This window comes from Nuphar pumila, chromosome 2, assembly GCF_984573655.1.
Source record: "Nuphar pumila chromosome 2, dmNupPumi1.hap1.1, whole genome shotgun sequence".
In the NCBI taxonomy this organism is placed as follows: Eukaryota; Viridiplantae; Streptophyta; class Magnoliopsida; order Nymphaeales; family Nymphaeaceae; genus Nuphar; species Nuphar pumila.
The window spans coordinates 121,880,215-121,897,876 of NC_143250.1; the positions used below are offsets into that span (position 1 = coordinate 121,880,215).

Consider the following 17,662-nt stretch of genomic DNA (forward strand, 5'->3'; position numbering starts at 1 on the left):
TCAATTCAGTAATCTTGGCATTTATAAATATATGGAAGGGGATTTCAGGGGGTTGGGGGGGGCAGAGTTCCTTGATTCCACAGGCTTTTCGTAGCTTTGTCGCTATGGCACCAACAACTCTGCCGTACTCGGGGGGTTTATAAAGTTCAACCAAAGAAGATCTCACTTCACTCCAAAAAAATATATATATATATTACAGACACTGGTGACTCATAGGGTGGATTTAAAAGACAAGCCCACAGCTTGAGACTTCAAGCGCCAGGCAGTCAGTGGGGGTTTCCAGTCTCCGGTCTTTCTCTCTCCAAACGAATATTCCTAAATTTGCACCGCTTGCTCAGACAGCTGGGTCTTGATTTACAAACTCAATACATAATATGAAAAAAAGAAAAGACGGAGAGTCCCCTCAGAAATAGGAAAGGAGGAGGCCACGACGACAGAGAAGGTGGCTGAAGAGACGAGGAGGGTTGTTGGCAGTTGGGTGTCTGGAGATGAAGGGAGAGACGTTGACGATGCTGCTGATAAACCTGGCGGGGATCATGGAGAGGGCGGACGAGGCGCTGCTGCCGGGTGTTTACAGTGAGGTAGGGGTGGCGCTGCACGCCTCACCCACCGGCCTCGGCTCCCTCACCCTCTTCAGATCCATCGTCCAGTCCGTCTGCTACCCACTCGCCGCCTACCTCGCCGTCCACCACAACCGAGCCCACGTCATCGCCCTCGGCGCCTTCCTCTGGGCCGCCGCCACCTTCCTCGTCGGTATCTCCTCCACCTTCCTCCAGGTCACTGTTTCTGCTTCCCTCTCTCTCTTTCTCACGTTGACTCGTCTTGCCTTTGTTTCTGATTCTTTTGTTTTTTTATTCTCTCTTCAATTATGTGATACGGGTTTTTGCCCAATTCGGTTGTTTGTGTGTTTCTGTGTTCTGGTGCGGGAGAGTTTGTTCGTGATCCGATTGGTTTTTCTTTTTGGAAATTAGGAATTACGTAAAGGGCCTTGTTTTTTAGCTTTGATCTTCGATTCTAGCGGGAACACTGTCGATCCGATTCGATTTGGATTTTGTAGTCTGCGATCGTCTGGGGCTACTGCTGAATTCTTTTGATTTTGTAACAAGGCTGCTTGGATGTATGGAGCTCTGGAAGCAAGTTCTGTGTTTGTTTTCGGTAACAGCTAATAAAACGTCTGGATCCATTAGTTGATCTATTCAAGGATTTGATCTGGATGTTTGGACGTCCAAGAAAATAAAAGGTGGGGATGTTGAATTATAGTCCGCTCTACAATTTCCCGTGTTCAAACGATCCCCACTTAACGAACTCGGTAGCTTTAAAGCTTAAGTACTGAATGCATGCTTCTATTGGTAAGAGATTGGCTGCGTTTAATGGGAACCATCTGGATAGCTATATCGCAAGGTTTCTGTTTTCTGATAGACTGTCTCCAAATTCTAGTTATTGCGTGATGATGATCGCCAGGAAAACAAGAAAAAAAAATGAGGAAAAAAATAGAGGAAGGGAGTGTACTTGTTTTCCCCATAAGAGCATAGTTGCGAGATGTTTTATTATTAGTTATTGATGCATCTTTTTTATATGTATGAATCATGCATATTGAATTTCCTAAAGAAAAAACTAAATATTCTCTTTTCGACAGATCTCTACCTGTGCATTTGAGTTACTTTTTCAGTACTATTCGTTATTTTGTTGGATTTAATAATTCTATTTTTTTTCTCCTTTCTGAGGCCTCAGGGATTCCTACTATGAATCTATGAGGAATAAGCCATGTCATGGTGCTTTTATAAGGGGGAGTTTGCTTCATGCCCTCTCCAAAGAAAGCGCCTCTCTTTCATAGGAAATGGAGCCTCTTTTCTACAAAGGGTGAAACAAACATGCCCATGAGTAAATATGTGGTGGAGCCCACATAATAAATCAAAAAAGCAACTTTCCTGTCAAAATGGGTTCATACCTCCCCCCATGGGGAAGCACTTCCCCTACAAAGTGGCCCTTTCAAGTGTGGGAGTGTAACAAAACTCCCTAAAAGATACAAGCATTTGGCTATTGGTTTGAAGTGTCTTCATTTTATATCAATTACTTTGCTTCCTGCTTTATGACTTTGCTACAAAGTCTGTTCCAGTGATTATAGGCTACTTATATCAATTAGTTTGCTTCCTGCTATGTGACTTTGCTGTAGAATCTGTTCTAGTGATTATAGGCTACCCAGATTATAGTTTCAACATATGAAACATATATTTTGCAAATGTTCATTTGTTAGTAGTCAAATTGCAGTTTATTGATAATTTTGAGTTTTAGGAGGATCCTGTGGCCATGTTGTTACATCGTATTTATTATTTATTGTTGTTATTTTTTTTTCATTTTTTTGGTGTTAAAAATTTTGATTGGTTATTGCAAACAAACTCGATTGATACTGGAGTTTCGATGAGAACAAATAATAGAACAGATTTTACATGTGACAGCCTTGCAAGAACAAATCAGAATGTCAGTAAATAGAATTATATAAGTTGATTTGCCCTCATGGCCATGGGGTTATCATCCTGCTGTGATCTTCTACTCATGTTGCACTTGTAGTCTCTAAAGGATGAAAACAAACTATGAAGCTGAAAACTTCATAAAATGGTGTTGTTCATCATCAAGAGATATGCTTTATTGATCTTTCTTCACTTAAATTGTTATTTGAACAAAATGTTCACAAAGTAAGTATTTCCTGACTCGAGGCAGGATCAAATTTCTCCTGTTAATGTGCATGATATTTGGAGACGTATATGATAGCAAAGAAGGAAGCTAAAAAAGTAGTTCAAAACGCGAGGGATAAGGTATATAAGGAGGTTTATGACAAGTTGGATACCAAAGAGGGCGAAAAGGATATTTATAGGCTTGCTAAGATGAGAGATAGGAAATCGAGGGATCTGGGTGTGGTTAGATGTATCAAAGATGAAACGCAAAGGGTTTTAGTCAAAGATGAGGAGATTAAAGAGAGATGAAAAGATTATTTTGATAAGCTATTTAATGAAAGTCATGCTCAGGATCTTGGAGACTTGTCCATTCCTTTTCATGAGATGAATCGTGACTTCATGCGCAAGATTCAAAAGAAAGAAATTGCAGAGGCTTTGAAGAAAATGAAATCAAGAAGGGCAGTTGGCCCAGATGGTATACCTATCGAGGCTTGGAAATGCTTGGGAGAGAAAGGTTTAGAATGGTTGACAAATCTTTTTAACAAGATTTGGCGGACAAATAAGATGCCTAATGAGTGGAGGAAGAGTACTTTGGTGCTTCTATATAAGAATAAGGGTGATATACAAGATTGCACAAACTATCGTGGTATAAAACTCATGAGTCATACTATGAAACTTTGGGAGAGGGTGATTGAGTCTAGGTTGAGGAAGGTTGTCATGATATCGGAGAATCAATTTGGTTTTATGCCTGGAAGATCAACTATGGAAGTTATACATCTTCTTAGACAACTTATTGAGAGAAATAGAAAGAGGAACAAAGATTTGCATATGGTTTTTATTGATTTGGAGAAGGCATACGATAGAGTACCTAGGGACGTTCTCTGGTGGACAATGATGAAGAAAGGTGTTTCTCTCAAGTACATTAGTATAATTAAAGATATGTATGAAGGAGTAGTAACCAATGTCCGCACTTGTGGAGGGGTGACAACCAATTTTCCTATAAGGGTTGGGTTACATCAAGGATCTACTTTAAGCCCTTTCCTATTTGCTATAGTGATGGATGAGCTTACGAGATCAATTCAAGAAAATGTGTCGTGGTGTATGTTGCTTGTTGATGATATTGTTTTGATTGATGAGTCTAGAGTTGGGGTTAATGCTAAGTTAGAATTCTGGAGACAGACATTGGAAGCAAGTGGTTTTAAGTTGAGTAAGAGTAAGACAAAATATATGGAATGTCGGTTTAGTACGCAACGAAGTAGTGATGGGAGTGTAGTAAAGCTTGGTGAGCAAGAAATACCGGTGGATGACTGTTTCAAATATTTGGGATCTATCATTCAAAAATATGGAGAAATTGATGGAGATGTAAATCATAGGATAAAGGTTGGGTGGATGAAATGGAAAAGTGCAACTGGAGTGCTGTGCGATCGTAGAATGCCATTGTGGTTGAAGAAAAGTTTTATAGGATGATTATTAGGCCCGCTTTACTATATGGTACGGAATGTTGGGCTGCCAAGAGACATCATATTCAAAAAATGAGTGTAGCTGAGATGCGTATGCTTAGATGGATGTGTGGAAATACAATAAAAGATAAGATTCGGAACGAGAAGATACGTAAGAAGGTAGGCGTTGCACCCATTGAAAATAAGATGAGAGAGAATCATTTATGGTGGTTTGGACATATTCGGCGAAGCCCTAATGATGCTCCAGTTAGAAGGATGGAGAAATGAGAAAATATATTAGTTAAAAGAGGTCGGGGTAGGCCTAGGAAGACTTGGATGGAGATGATAGGAAAGGATATGAATGCTTTGAACCTCACCGAGGACATGGCATTGGATAGAAATGATTGGAGGAGAAGGATTCATGTGGAAGACAAAGAATGATTTTCTTTGTTGGTTCATATCGCCGACCCCGTTTGTTTTGGGATGAAGGCGTAGTTGTTGTTATTGTTGTTGTTGTAACGTGCATGATATTTTGAAAAGTCCAAACATATTTGAGAAATGTAGAGATAGAAAGTTGTTAGACGAACCTTCTGTATATACTTCAGTTGTCCATTGATGTAAAAGGGCTGGGAAAAGCTTGAACCCAATTCCTACATTGATGGATATGAGCTTAGAATTCTTGGGAATCTCTATATTTGTCTATTGATAAGACCATTCACTATTTCTTGAAGCTTGATCACTTCGCTGGGTGAACCATATGGCCATGAGAAATCATATGGGACCCGAGTCCCGCCACAACTGATGTGATGGGACCCGTGTCCTGCCACACCAGCATTGCGTCGACTTGGGTATGACAGCCCCCTAAAAGTCTCTATTTTACATATTCTACATCATGTTCTACTACAAGAGCATCTTTTACCTTCTTACTGCAGGCATAGGAGGCAATTTTGCTTAAGCGGGAAAAGCATTGCATGGCATGTAAGTTAACAATATGATATCTGTCTTTTAGAAACCCACCTTTTGTATCAAGCCAACCCAAAAAGCAAGCTCTGATAAACAGAGCAGATATATGGTCATCTTGGACCACAATGTGAACAGAGAATCTTCATGCTACCAAAAATCATGTTCTGGCATCATAATAAAAAGCTACTAACTGCACTGTTTCAATTCCAAACAGGTTCTATCCAATGTTGTCAGTATTGGTATCTGCCCTGTATTGTTTGGCCAACGATTCAAGTGAATCGGCCGATACCAATACTCAAGTGAATCGTTCTGAATCGGCTAAAAAATATTATGTGTCAATCAGAACGTGACACATGTTAAATCCATTAAAATAATATTAAAATAATATTTAATATTAAAATAATAATAATAAATTAAGTATTTGTTTACATTTATTGAAAAATAGCCGATTATACGTATCGGCTGATACAGGCCAATACACACCGGTACTGACAACATTGTTCTATCATTTGGCCATTTAACTTAGTATAATGAAAATGCATTTAATCCATGACTGCCTAAGACTTACTTTTTGATGCTTGGAACTCTATGTTCTTTTATTATGATGTTATCAGGAACATCAGTGTCAAGCCACTGAATTCAGCCTTGGTACAATACAATAGTATGCTGCTGGCTCTAAATAATCTTTACAGTGTTTGGGCCACAAAGTTAAGAGATCAACAGATTAGTGAATTCCCTTATCTTCATGCCTTTTGAACAACCTTTGTATGAAAGTGCTAATTTAACTTATTATTTTGTTTGAAAAGCAAGTCAATATGAATTTGATCTGACTACCTGCTTTTGCTATGCTTGATATGCAGGTAGCAATATCAAGAGCTTTGAATGGAATAGGGCTTGCCATTGTGACCCCCTCCATTCAATCTCTTATTGCAGATTCAACAGATGAAAGTAATCGTGGTACAGCTTTTGGATGGTTTCAGCTCACTGGCAACCTTGGTTCTATTCTGGGTGGTCTCTTCTCTGTATTGATAGCATCAACAACAATAATGGGGATCCCTGGTTGGAGAATTTCTTTCCATCTTGTTGCAATAGTGAGTGTTGTTGTAGGTATATTGGTTCGGCTGTTTGCCAATGATCCCCGCTTTTGCAATGATACTAACAAGGGTGATGCCCCACCTTCACGATCATCAATATGGCTAGAAGTTAAGGCACTTATTCAGGAAGCAAAAGGGGTCATAAGGATTCCATCCTTTCAAATAATTGTAGCTCAAGGTGTAACAGGTTCCTTTCCTTGGTCAGCATTATCATTTGCACCAATGTGGTTGGAGCTGATGGGGTTTTCTCACAAGCAGACTGCACTTCTCATGAGCATGTTTGTTGTTGCTAGTTCACTGGGTGGACTTTTTGGAGGAATGATGGGTGATCTTCTTGCCAAGAGATTACCAAACTCTGGCAGGATAATTCTTTCACAGATTAGCTCTGGTTCAGCCATCCCACTTGCTGCAATTTTGATGCTTGTTCTACCTGATGACCCCTCCTCTGGCTTCATGCATGGTTTAGTCTTGTTCATCATGGGCCTTTGCATTTCGTGGAATGCTCCTGCCACTAACAAGTACGTTCTTTACTGCATGCTGCACAAAGTTCTGTTCTAATAACTGTCAAATCAGCTAGAAGTCTAATCTTACTCATTTATCACACAATGAGGACACCTTTTCCTCTTAGTGCTTGAAAAAAATGCCTTTAATTGCATAAGATAATATTTGCCATTGGCTTCTTTTCCAACGTTATAAAGCAGTTAATGCTTTGATGCCACCTAGCCTGTGTTTGGATTTAAGATCTAAACATTCAAGATGGGTGAAACTTTGTTAGTCCAAAATTGTTGAACCCTAATAGAAGTACAAGGCATTTGTTCCAAATTCAGTTTTGATGGTGAAACTGGGCAAAGCGTTAACCACCTCTGAGTCCCCTCTGCTCTAATGTGCCACTCCTCTTTGCTTGCTTTTTAGGTTGTCGGATCAGGGCAACTTGCTATTGTTATTCTTCTTTCTTCCGATCTTCACACTATTCTAAACGAAGAAACAGGGCCATAATCAGTTTGTGGGTTCTCTACTATAGGCTGTGAATTGTAACCCATTTCAATCATACTGTGGTCCTTTTTAGTTCAGATGTTTCTAAACCAGAGGAAGGAGTCCTTGGTCTGTCATGACCTGCAACCCACATCCCACAGCTCTTGTAACTATTTGCCATTATTTTCATCATACAAATGTTCAAAGTTCAAACAGATGCATTATGTTGAACAGTTTTAAATTCCATTGTGCACTTCCCAAACACGATCTAGAACTCAGCATAAATAATCTTTGCATTTATGAATCATACTTGAAGTCTTCATGTTGCATGTTTTGAGAACCCAACCACAACAAAGCTCACTATTGAAAGTTTTTAGTTGGACATTATGTTTTGAGAACCCATGGGAGGTAGTGAATCTTTTCAAATTGTATTTTCTCTATATATTTCTTTATTTATTTACATTATGGGTATGATGAGCTTTGTTGCTTGGCAAGTTTGTTCTATGCATTTTTTTTTTCTGAATGGAATTGGGAATTGGGTTTGTTATTCTCTTCTCTTTACTTACATTATTGATCCCTGCATGTTGGATATGCACAGTCCAATATTTGCAGAGATTGTCCCAGAGAAATCAAGGACAAGCATTTATGCGTTGGATCATTCGTTTGAATCCATACTTTCATCCTTTGCTCCCCCTGTTGTTGGAATTTTGGCTCAGCATGTTTATGGGTATAAGCCAGTTCCCAAAGGATCAAACAGTGAGGTTGAGGTGGAAACGGACCGCAAAAATGCTGCTGCACTATCTAAGGCACTGTACACTGCCATTGGTATCCCAATGACACTCTGCTGTCTCATCTACAGTTTCCTCTACTGCACCTACCCCAGAGACCGCGACCGAGCACAAATGCAATCACTGATAGAATCAGAACTGCAGCAGATTGAGTTGGACAATACCCAGAATGGAGGGTTCTCTGAAATTTGGATAACGGAACAAGATGAGATGGTTGAAACGGAAAGAATTGCAACTGGATTTGTATATGACAAGGTGGAAAGCTTTGAGCTTGATGACAATGATGAGAAGGGCTTGCTTCCTTCTGTGAGAACATTGTGACCCTCCACATTTCCCTCTTCTTTCAAATTTGTGAACTCTTGAAGCAAAAGATGAGTTGGTTTGTGCTTTAGAACCAGGAGTTCTCTTGCATCTGCTGGCCAAGTTTCATTGCCTGATGACAAAAGAAGCTGCTTATGCATCTTTTCAAGTTCGATTATTGCTGAGGATCATTATTGAAAGTTGGTTCGTTAAAGTTCGGCTGAGTTTTTCAAACATTGATGCTTGTAGCTAGGACCCAACCATAAGAAGAAAATTGTCAAATTCAGAAAAAAGAAGGCTGTTAACAATGGGTGGCATGTCATGTATATCGCCGCTGCAAATGATGGCTTATTGATTTTCTATTCTAGTCTCAGAGTAACACGGCCATGTACCATGAATGTAGTAGAGAGACTTTAGTTTGTAAATTGGAACTGTATCATGTAGGGGACTATAATTTATTTTCTTGATTAAAGTTCAAGCTTGTAATATTTCACAAATAGCTCCAATCTATGGATAAACAGCTGTAAGGATCTTGCGTTTTGGCTTTCTGGCCCAGTTAACTTTTATGAACTTCGCAATGTAAATAACATGCTATCTAGGCCATTCTACATAAATAGGAATTACGGGGTTGGAACGGATCCATTCACACCAGGCCTATGCGACCATTTTCATACCCAACCCATGGCTAGCTGACAGGCTGCTGGCCGGTCAAATGGATTCTGGTAACCGTGATCTGAAGTCCAGATCCGAGTTCAATAAACAAGAACAATCTAGGCTATTTGCTTGGGTTAGAAGGCTGCCATGGATCTTAAGATCCGAGAGCCAATAGATTATCCCATTAACCAGGAGTTAGTGCTTCTCCCATCAGATGATTTGTATGATTAGATGGAGAGTGTTCAGACAGATCCAGAAGACAAGGATGATGAAGTCCAGTTTGTCCCTGAAACTTCCAAAAAAATAAAAGAATCCAATCTCTTGAGAGCAGATTTGCATTCTTGGATTGAGAAAGTGAAAATGCTACCCTGAGAATGATGATTCGAGAGATACAGCAGAAACTAGCAGTTAATGAGATCCAATTTTCAATGTTTCAGCAACAACAATAGAGGCAAGCCAAGCAGAATGTCCCAATCAAACTGATACAGACCCCCTGCCGTCAGGAATTTGTAGTTCCTTAGGTTAAGATCCAAACTCCCCAGTCCAACAAGTATGATGGTGGGGTTCGTAACCTGAGAAATGAACTAAGCGATATGAGCTAGCATATTTAGTGTGTCATAGGAGAAAAGAGAGCCTACACTATCTGAGATTTCATACTGGATGGATAGTGTAAACACACACACACACAAAAAAAATTTGATCGCGCTATCCAATTTTGATCAGACTTTTTGGGTGTTTGATGATTATATATATATATATATATATATTATGTGAGAAGAGGGATTGTGTTGCCCATTTTTTTTCGTTAGGTCACATTAGGATCCTCAAAATCATAATTTTAGGTGTTTTATGTTAGATCTGAACCATTAGATGAGTTTATCATTGCTTATTTACTAAGAAGTAAGCTTTGTTTTTAATTGATTTGATGTAAAAATATAAATATTTTATCATCGAATTTATCAACCATTGATTTTTTACTTCTTTAAAATACACATCTGAGCATAAAGATTTAATAAAAAAACATACTTTCTATTGAATAAACAATGATAAACACATCTAACGGTTCAGATCTGGCATAAAACACCTAAAACCATGATTTTTGAAGGGTTCCAACGTGACCTAACAAAAAAAGAAGGCAGCACAATCCCCATTCTCTCTCTCTCTCTCTCTCTCTCTCTATATATATATATATATATATATATATATATTGTTGAGTGATGATTTCTTTAGACAAGTTTGGAAATATATGTTCAAGAGAAAAATCAAATATTTTTTCTTGATTTAAAGAATTCAATATTTTCATTTGAAATGAGAAAGGAAAAACTACTAAATGCCTAAGATCTGATAATGGAGAAAGTGTGCTCTTGAAGAGTCCATGGAGTTCTATTTACTTTGGTTGGAATAAAGGACTTTGTTCATTTTTTCTGTGGGTTCTATTTCATTCCATGTTACTTTATTCTGTTTTACTTACAAACCTAGGTTTCTCTTGTTTGAATGATAATTTTTATGTCGAATGCATCAGATGAACAAGGTGGATATGCAAGAAGGTGGACATCCATGATGTACAATAAAAATGACATTGCCTCATAGTGAGGTATATTACTGACTTGCTAAATTTCTTTTAAAGTACAGTTATCTATAAATTGCCAGGAAGTGTACTCTCTCTCTCAAATACAAAATTTGCTCTTGGGTATTGATGATCATGGCTCTATCTCTGCAGCTTCTAACCAAATATAACCTAGATCAAAGAAAGGAACATGCTCCCTAAATATTGTCTAGAATGATTGTTATCAAGCTTCCATGTGATAGTTCATATAAATTTGGTGCTAATGATTTTCTATGGATGGTTTAACTAGAAAAGTGATTACAGTACCTATGTTTGGCCTTTCAAATGCTTTGGATGTATTTGTTACTCTTGTGAGGTAAACACCAAATATGATGATGGTGGTGGTGATGATATTCTTTCTGTTTCTTTCTCTCAATAATTGCTTTCAACTCTTGGGTGAAGCCTATATACGGCCGTTAATGACTATCTGAATTTGTGAGTTTCTTACTATCCGAATTTGTGAGTTTCTTAGGTTGAAAATTTAGAGGGCTCACTGTATAATAGTTAAAGAGCATAATTTAACGGGAATTGTGATAAAAAAAAAGTTGAAGTTGAAATGTTCTCTTTTAGGGTCCTCATGGAGAGCAGATCAGGTGATCTGTCAAATCACTTTAAGCTTCACCGTCAATTGCTTCATCCCACAAGGACCTCATAGTCCTTGTGTACATTGTGGACGGTGAGGATGCCAAATAACTTTTATTAAAGTGATTTGACAGATCACTTGTTCTGCTCTCGTCCTCATGCATATATTTAGCAGTAGTTATGAAGACATTGTGTACGAATAAGAGACTGAATATAGTTGAAAAACCAAATGTAATTATTTGACAGTAGTTATGAATATGGCATTGTGAATGCATAACAGAGTGTTACGTAGTTCTTGGTTTTGTTATTGGAAAATGGGTGCTTACAGTTAGTACTAATTTGGAGAATGTTTTTTTTTGTGCGGATTAGGAATTTTAGTTAATATAACAACTAATCAGTTCTTTATTAGTTCTGAACCAGCAATCTTGAATTGGAATAATAATTTTCTCATATGCAGATCTGATACTATGAATGCTGATTAAAGTTGGATAAGAATCATATTTCAAAAATAGTTCAAAGGTCTAATTTCCATAGTTAGAAAATAGAAGGCTCACTCTGTAATAGTTAAAGAGCAAAATTTAATGGCAATTATGAAAAAAATGAACTCTTTTCTTTTATGGCCTCATATACATATTTGACAGTAGTTATGAACATATCATTGTATGTGAATAAGAGGGTATTATCTAGTTGAAAACAAAACACTCAGAGTCTGCTTGGTCTTGCCAAATTGATCAGTTGATCTTGGTTTTTTAATTGGAAAATGGCTAAACTGTGCATGATGTTGAGCAGTAGCTTCCTTCTTCAGCGGGATGGATTAAAATTTCAGTATACCAGCAACAACATCAGTATAAGTACAATATTGTTCCAATTTGTTGGAGCAAAACATGTGCCAACACAAGAACCAGTGCTGGTGTCAGCATCTGCACTAGCATCGTCTGTTGGGGGCGTAGGACTGTAATTGTCATTAATCCTGTTGCAAGTGCCCCCCACTATGCACAACTTGGAACAACCAGATGCATGCCATGAAGCAGTTCGGTTCCACTCATCCCCTATGTCATCCCCCATCTTTATACCGCTCCACAAGATGCATGCCATGTAGGCCATTGGTAACTCACCATTTGCAAGAGGATGTTTTTGGTAAGTTCATCCACAACACCATTTTTAGCAACACAAAAATGGTGTTTGCATCTCAATGTAAGGCTCCTAAACAAAGCCTAAGATAAGATGCTAATAATTAAGAAATGCAAAGCCATCACCAAATAAGACACCCACAATATCTCACTGGAATATATACAGAGCAAACATATGTTAATCTTCTTGAGAGAACAATGAGGGAGTGAAAAGAAAAGAAAAAAAGAAGGAATATATGGAAGATAGCTGCTAAGAACACGAACCAGAAACCATCTCTATTACATGAAGACAAGTAAAAGAAAGGAGGTCACTGCAACCATTGTTCTTCCAATGCAGGTCAAGATCATCTTCAACAAGGCTTCACTGGTGATTGTTTCTAAATCCATTCAAAGCATTCATCATCTGAATATGTGTCATCTTCAACAGACCTTAATGGTGAGAGCCACACATCTCTCTTTGGCAAGTTTAGAGAGTTTTGAAAATTTCAAGCATCTATGAGGAGATAAATATAGAGATAGGAACTTGATGAACCACACAACTTCAAGAGTTTATTGGTAGAGATTGAAAAAAACTCAGTGGTCTTCAAAAAGGAAAAACAACGTTTCATCACAAGTCAACCACATTATATTCCAAAGTAATAAAAATCTCAAGCATTATATTCCAAAGTAATAAAAAATAGTACAAAAAATCCCTGTACAAGTACTATATTCATGTCACATTACAAAAATCCCTATCACAATCATTATACTCCAAAGTCTAACCAAAATCAAAGCACACAATATTCATGGATTCGTTCCTTAATGATAATTGAAAAGAAAATAGTATAAAAAAAACCTAAAATCCTAATTGCATATTCATGTCATTTGAAAAAATCCAAACCAATACCCTAAATCCTAAAAAATCATAGATTTATGCTAATTAAAAAACAAATAAAACCCTTAATATTCTAACCGAAATCAAAATCAAGTATTCATTATTCATGCCTAGTGCTAATTGAAAAAAAAACCTAAAACCCTAATTACGCATTCATTATTCATCTGGACTTGGGGCAAAGAAAACCTCAACCAACTCAGTTAAAGTTGTCTCCCTTGCGAAACCGACTCGAACCAATGTTCAGTCTCAGGTGATTTACTTGGAGAAAGTTGTGTGATTCTCATTCTCAATACTATAACTTTCCCATGTTTGCAAAAGAAAGTTGTAAAACAATAATCACAAAGCCATTAAGAAATAAAAAACGAAAATCGCAAGCATGTGACTATCTTGTTCTGTTTGCAAAGTAGCTTGAGATTCATTTTCTTAGTCATAAAGCAAAGGGCCTAGATGAGCCCCCTCCCCGCTTAGAATAAGCTGGCTGAAAATCAGTTGTTTTTCCATTAGCAAGCTGGGGTTAGGCAGAGAAAATCAGTTGATTCAAAAAGAAAAGACGAGAGGGTTGCAGAGAGAGAGAGAGAGAGAGAGAGAGAGAGAGAGAGAGAGAGAGAGAGAGAGAGTTCAAACAACATGCTGGTTTGCCTAAATTTCATACCAACAGTAGCTTTTTTTTGGTAGGCGGTCATACAATGGGAATCTTAATTTTTTGATGGATATAAAACTGATGAAAGCTTTAGTAACAGTTTCTTGTTCATATCAAACTTTGCAAGATAGGGTAATATGGAAGGATCCAAGGACTCTATATGATATGAGCAAAGCAAACCTTCGATACATGTCGAGATCTCTAGATATAGTATTAGAACTTGGATCCTTCTCAATTAGAACCTATGTAGGAGGAAAATAATGTAAATAAGCAGATTCTTCTTTAGAAAGACCATTCCATGAAAAGATTACATCAGTAAGTTGAGCTGAATGATATGAAGTTTAACCTAATTTTTTTTTGGATTTGAAGTAACTGCAGCAGGAAGATTTTGTCACCAAACAATCCTCTGCAAGGTGGACAGGTTGGACAAAATAGAATTCATAATAGAGCTATATTACTGCTACGATCTCATTCATTTTCTTATGCCACCAAAAGATAAGAAAATAAGTCAGATAGTAACCTTGATACCATCTTCTAAGAATTACCTCCAGCCATGCCACAATCTTTTTGATTTTATGATGAATGTTTGGATAAAATAGATGCATCATATTAGTTCTCTAGCTAGCCAAATTTGCATTCTGTTAACATATTGGTCTAAAGGTACAAACACACAACCGCCTTTAGATATTTGGTTGTGTCAGGTAAACCTCAAGAAGAGAGTATTTCAATCACTCAAGAGAAAATGAGTTATTGAAATACAACAAAAATATCACTAACAATTTTGTGTTTTAAGAGAAGCGAACATGCATCGAGATTTATGATAAAACAAGTACCAATATCAAATGTTTCACAATTCTAATTGTCTTTTCTAGTTGCTGGTAACAGCTTGTATAAGACAGAGAGAGAGACGAGAGGGTTGCAGAGAAAGGGAAAGAGGGCTCCAGAGAGAGAGGGAGGCGGGAGAGAGAACGAGAGCGAGGGCTAGAGAGAGGGGCATACCTACGAGGGTGTCGCGGCGTCCGAAACTAGAGGGAGGGGAGAGGGGTGGGAAACGAGAGGGAGACAGGGGAACGAAAGGGTCCCTCGTGAATTTGGGTTGAGTGCATTTAAATAACTTCATTGTTGGCCGTTGGATCTAAATGAAATCTAACAGACAACAAACGTATGTTTTTTGTTAAGCAGGTAACGATGAAGATCAAGAAGCTCTCTCTCTCTCTCCATATATATATATGAAGAGTAATGGGTCGGTGCTAAACCGCATGCTAAATAGGTTTTATGGTTTTTTTTTTTAAAATTTTAAATTCTGACCATACAGATGTGAACTATTTTCTTAATTTTATAGGGATCATTTGATTCCAACACAAGGGTGGGTTTTTATAAAGTTTGAAAAATCAATATTCCAAATTATTTGTAAATTTTAAGGCTCCAAACATCATTTTTTCATCGAAAACACATGATCCAGGTGTAGATTCTTAGTAAATCACCCATGCCCAGAGAAGCCTGAAAAACCCATTTGGCATACGATTTAGCACCAAATGAGTTTAGCACAGACCCATTACTCTATATATGAGTGATTGGTAGCTTCTCACACTTTAGGTGCTAAATAAGATTTTAGTCTTTTATTTTATTTATGAATTCTGACCGTACAAATGTGATCTGTGTATACCTCTTGAAGTGTTCTATTTTGATACATGAGTAAGTTTTTATAAAGTTAAAAAAACTAAATGTCCAAAAACTTTGTAAATTTGAGAGGCTCTAAGTACCATTTTTTTATCCAAAACACATGAAGGTGTAGATTCTTCGTGAATCAACCATGCCCAACATATTTATGGGGTTGAAACTAAAAAAACACTAGAAGGCCAAAAAAACCCATTTAGTTTGTATCATTTGGTACATCCTGTGTGAGCAGCTACCAATCCCTCTCTCTCTCTCTCTCTCTCTCTCTCTTATATATATATATATATAAGAGAGAGAGAGAGAGAATATGAGAACAAGAAATGTGGGCATTTTCAACAGTTTTTCATCCATGTGGATGTGCTTGATACAGTGAATTTGCTAGGAATAAACTATTGGATCGTGTACTTTTGATGAAAGATATGATTTTTGAATGCTTGAATATTTATGAAGATCATGAGCCATTGATTTTAAAGCCTTAAAAAAAAAAACTCATTTATGCATAAAAGATTGAACGATTATTATAAAACCAAGCACATATATATATAGTAATGCATTCCTTAGGCCCCCTTTTTCGTTAGGTCACATTAGGTCCCTTCAAAAATTGTAGTTTTAAGTATTTTTTCTTACCTCTAACACTGTAGAAGTGATGTATAGGTTTTGTTTAGTGGGAAGCATATTTTGGATTCTGACCTATATATAGTTTTTCTGGTGATCCAAAATCAATGGCTATGAAGATACCAATTTTTTTGGCTCATAAAATGATGTTTTTTCATCAAAAAACATGATCCAAGAGTCTATAACGTTAAAAACATCTCACGGTTCAGATCTATCATAAAAAACTTAAAACCTATAAGGCAAAATGGAACAGAATGAGAAATGGGGCTTAATATGTTTAGTTCTCAGGCACACATAGTCATTAGAATATGAGAACTAATGTGTGAACCACAATTTTCATGGTTTTTTTGATATTTTTTATTGATCTTAATGCTTGGTTTTATAAGAACCCGCTCTTGAATGGTCTGATTTCGATGCATAAACAAGTTTTTTTTAAGGCTTTAAAATCAACTCATAATCTTCATAATATTCAAGCATTCAAAAATCTCATTTTTTCATCGAAATATGGGATCCAATAGTTGATTCTTAGCAAATTCACCATGCCAAGCACATCCACATGGTTGGATTTGCAAAAAAAGTGTTGAAAATACCCATATTTCTAGTTCTCATATTCTTGCTCTCATATTTCAGTTTTCATATTCTAGTCATTCTGAAAGTGTAGTTGTTGTTGTTGTATATTCTAGTCTCTCTCTCTCTCTCTCTCTCTCTCTCTCTATATATATATATATATATATATATATATATATATATATATATATATATATATATATATAATCACTAGAATATGAGAACAATGTGTGAATCATGATTTTTATGGATTTTTTTTTTCTTTTCTCTTGAATCTAACCAGACAGATGTGATCTGCATGCTTGATTTTATAAAAACCTGCATTTGAATCATTTGATTTTGATGCATAAACAAGATTTTTTTAAGGCTTTAAAATCAATGGCTCATCGTCTTCATAAATATTCAAGCATTCAAAAATCATATTTTTTCATTGAAAATACACAATCCAATGGTTGATTCCTAGCCATTTGGCCATGCCAAGCACATCCACATTTGTGGATTTGCAAAAAAAGTGTTCAAAATGCCCATATTTTATAGTTCTCATATTTCATTTCTCATATTCTAGCAACTATTTATATCAATCCTCTCGTTTTGTGTCTGTTCACTATGAGTTTTTTCTATATCATTAACAAATGCTAGACCACTAGACCAAGAGGGTGCAGCTCACCCTTCTCCACATCCTTGAATGCATAAGTTTCATTTAGTAAATGTTGATGGATGTTGTCCCTCTTTACCCTCTATTGACCACTGGGAAGTCGCTAGAAACGTGCAAGGCGCCATTGTCAGCCAAAAAGCTCATCCTTTCCAGGTTTATCTCAGAAATGCTTCAGTACTGAGCTGCTCAAATTCTGACTTGAACCTTCAAGATTTTCAACCTGTTGGGCCTCGTCTTCCTAAATATGAAGTTGTTGTAAGCCAAGTTTTTTTGTTTTTAGATTATATATGTATGGATGCAGATGCATGGATTGGATATGAAACAGATATTTTTTATCCAAATCTGATTTTTGAGCACTAGATTATAACTTGAGTATGAGCCTATGGTGTAGGATTGAAACCAGATCCAAATCATATATGGGTAATACTGGATCC

General features: G+C 37.0%; 1 protein-coding gene across 1 annotated transcript; it reads left to right on the top strand.

Annotated features, from left to right (window-relative positions):
• The first annotated feature begins 417 nt into the window (after positions 1-417).
• LOC149846965 (uncharacterized) lies at positions 418-8,758 on the top strand. Its single transcript, XM_089998236.1, has 3 exons — positions 418-776; positions 5,935-6,686; positions 7,739-8,758. Exons 1-3 carry the CDS (start codon positions 489-491, stop codon positions 8,247-8,249), a joined length of 1,551 nt encoding a protein of 516 aa, XP_089854362.1. The 5' UTR covers positions 418-488; the 3' UTR covers positions 8,250-8,758.
• The last annotated feature ends 8,904 nt before the right edge of the window (positions 8,759-17,662 follow it).

What these genes read in the sequence shown, in the direction of transcription:
- LOC149846965 (XM_089998236.1), top strand. Translation starts at nt 489, where the DNA reads ATGAAGGGAGAGACGTTGACGATGCTGCTGATAAACCTGGCGGGGATC. An exon ending in TCTCCTCCACCTTCCTCCAG is followed by an intron (nt 777 to 5,934) that starts GTCACTGTTTCT and finishes CTTGATATGCAG; the next exon opens with GTAGCAATATCAAGAGCTTT. An exon ending in AATGCTCCTGCCACTAACAA is followed by an intron (nt 6,687 to 7,738) that starts GTACGTTCTTTA and finishes GGATATGCACAG; the next exon opens with TCCAATATTTGCAGAGATTG.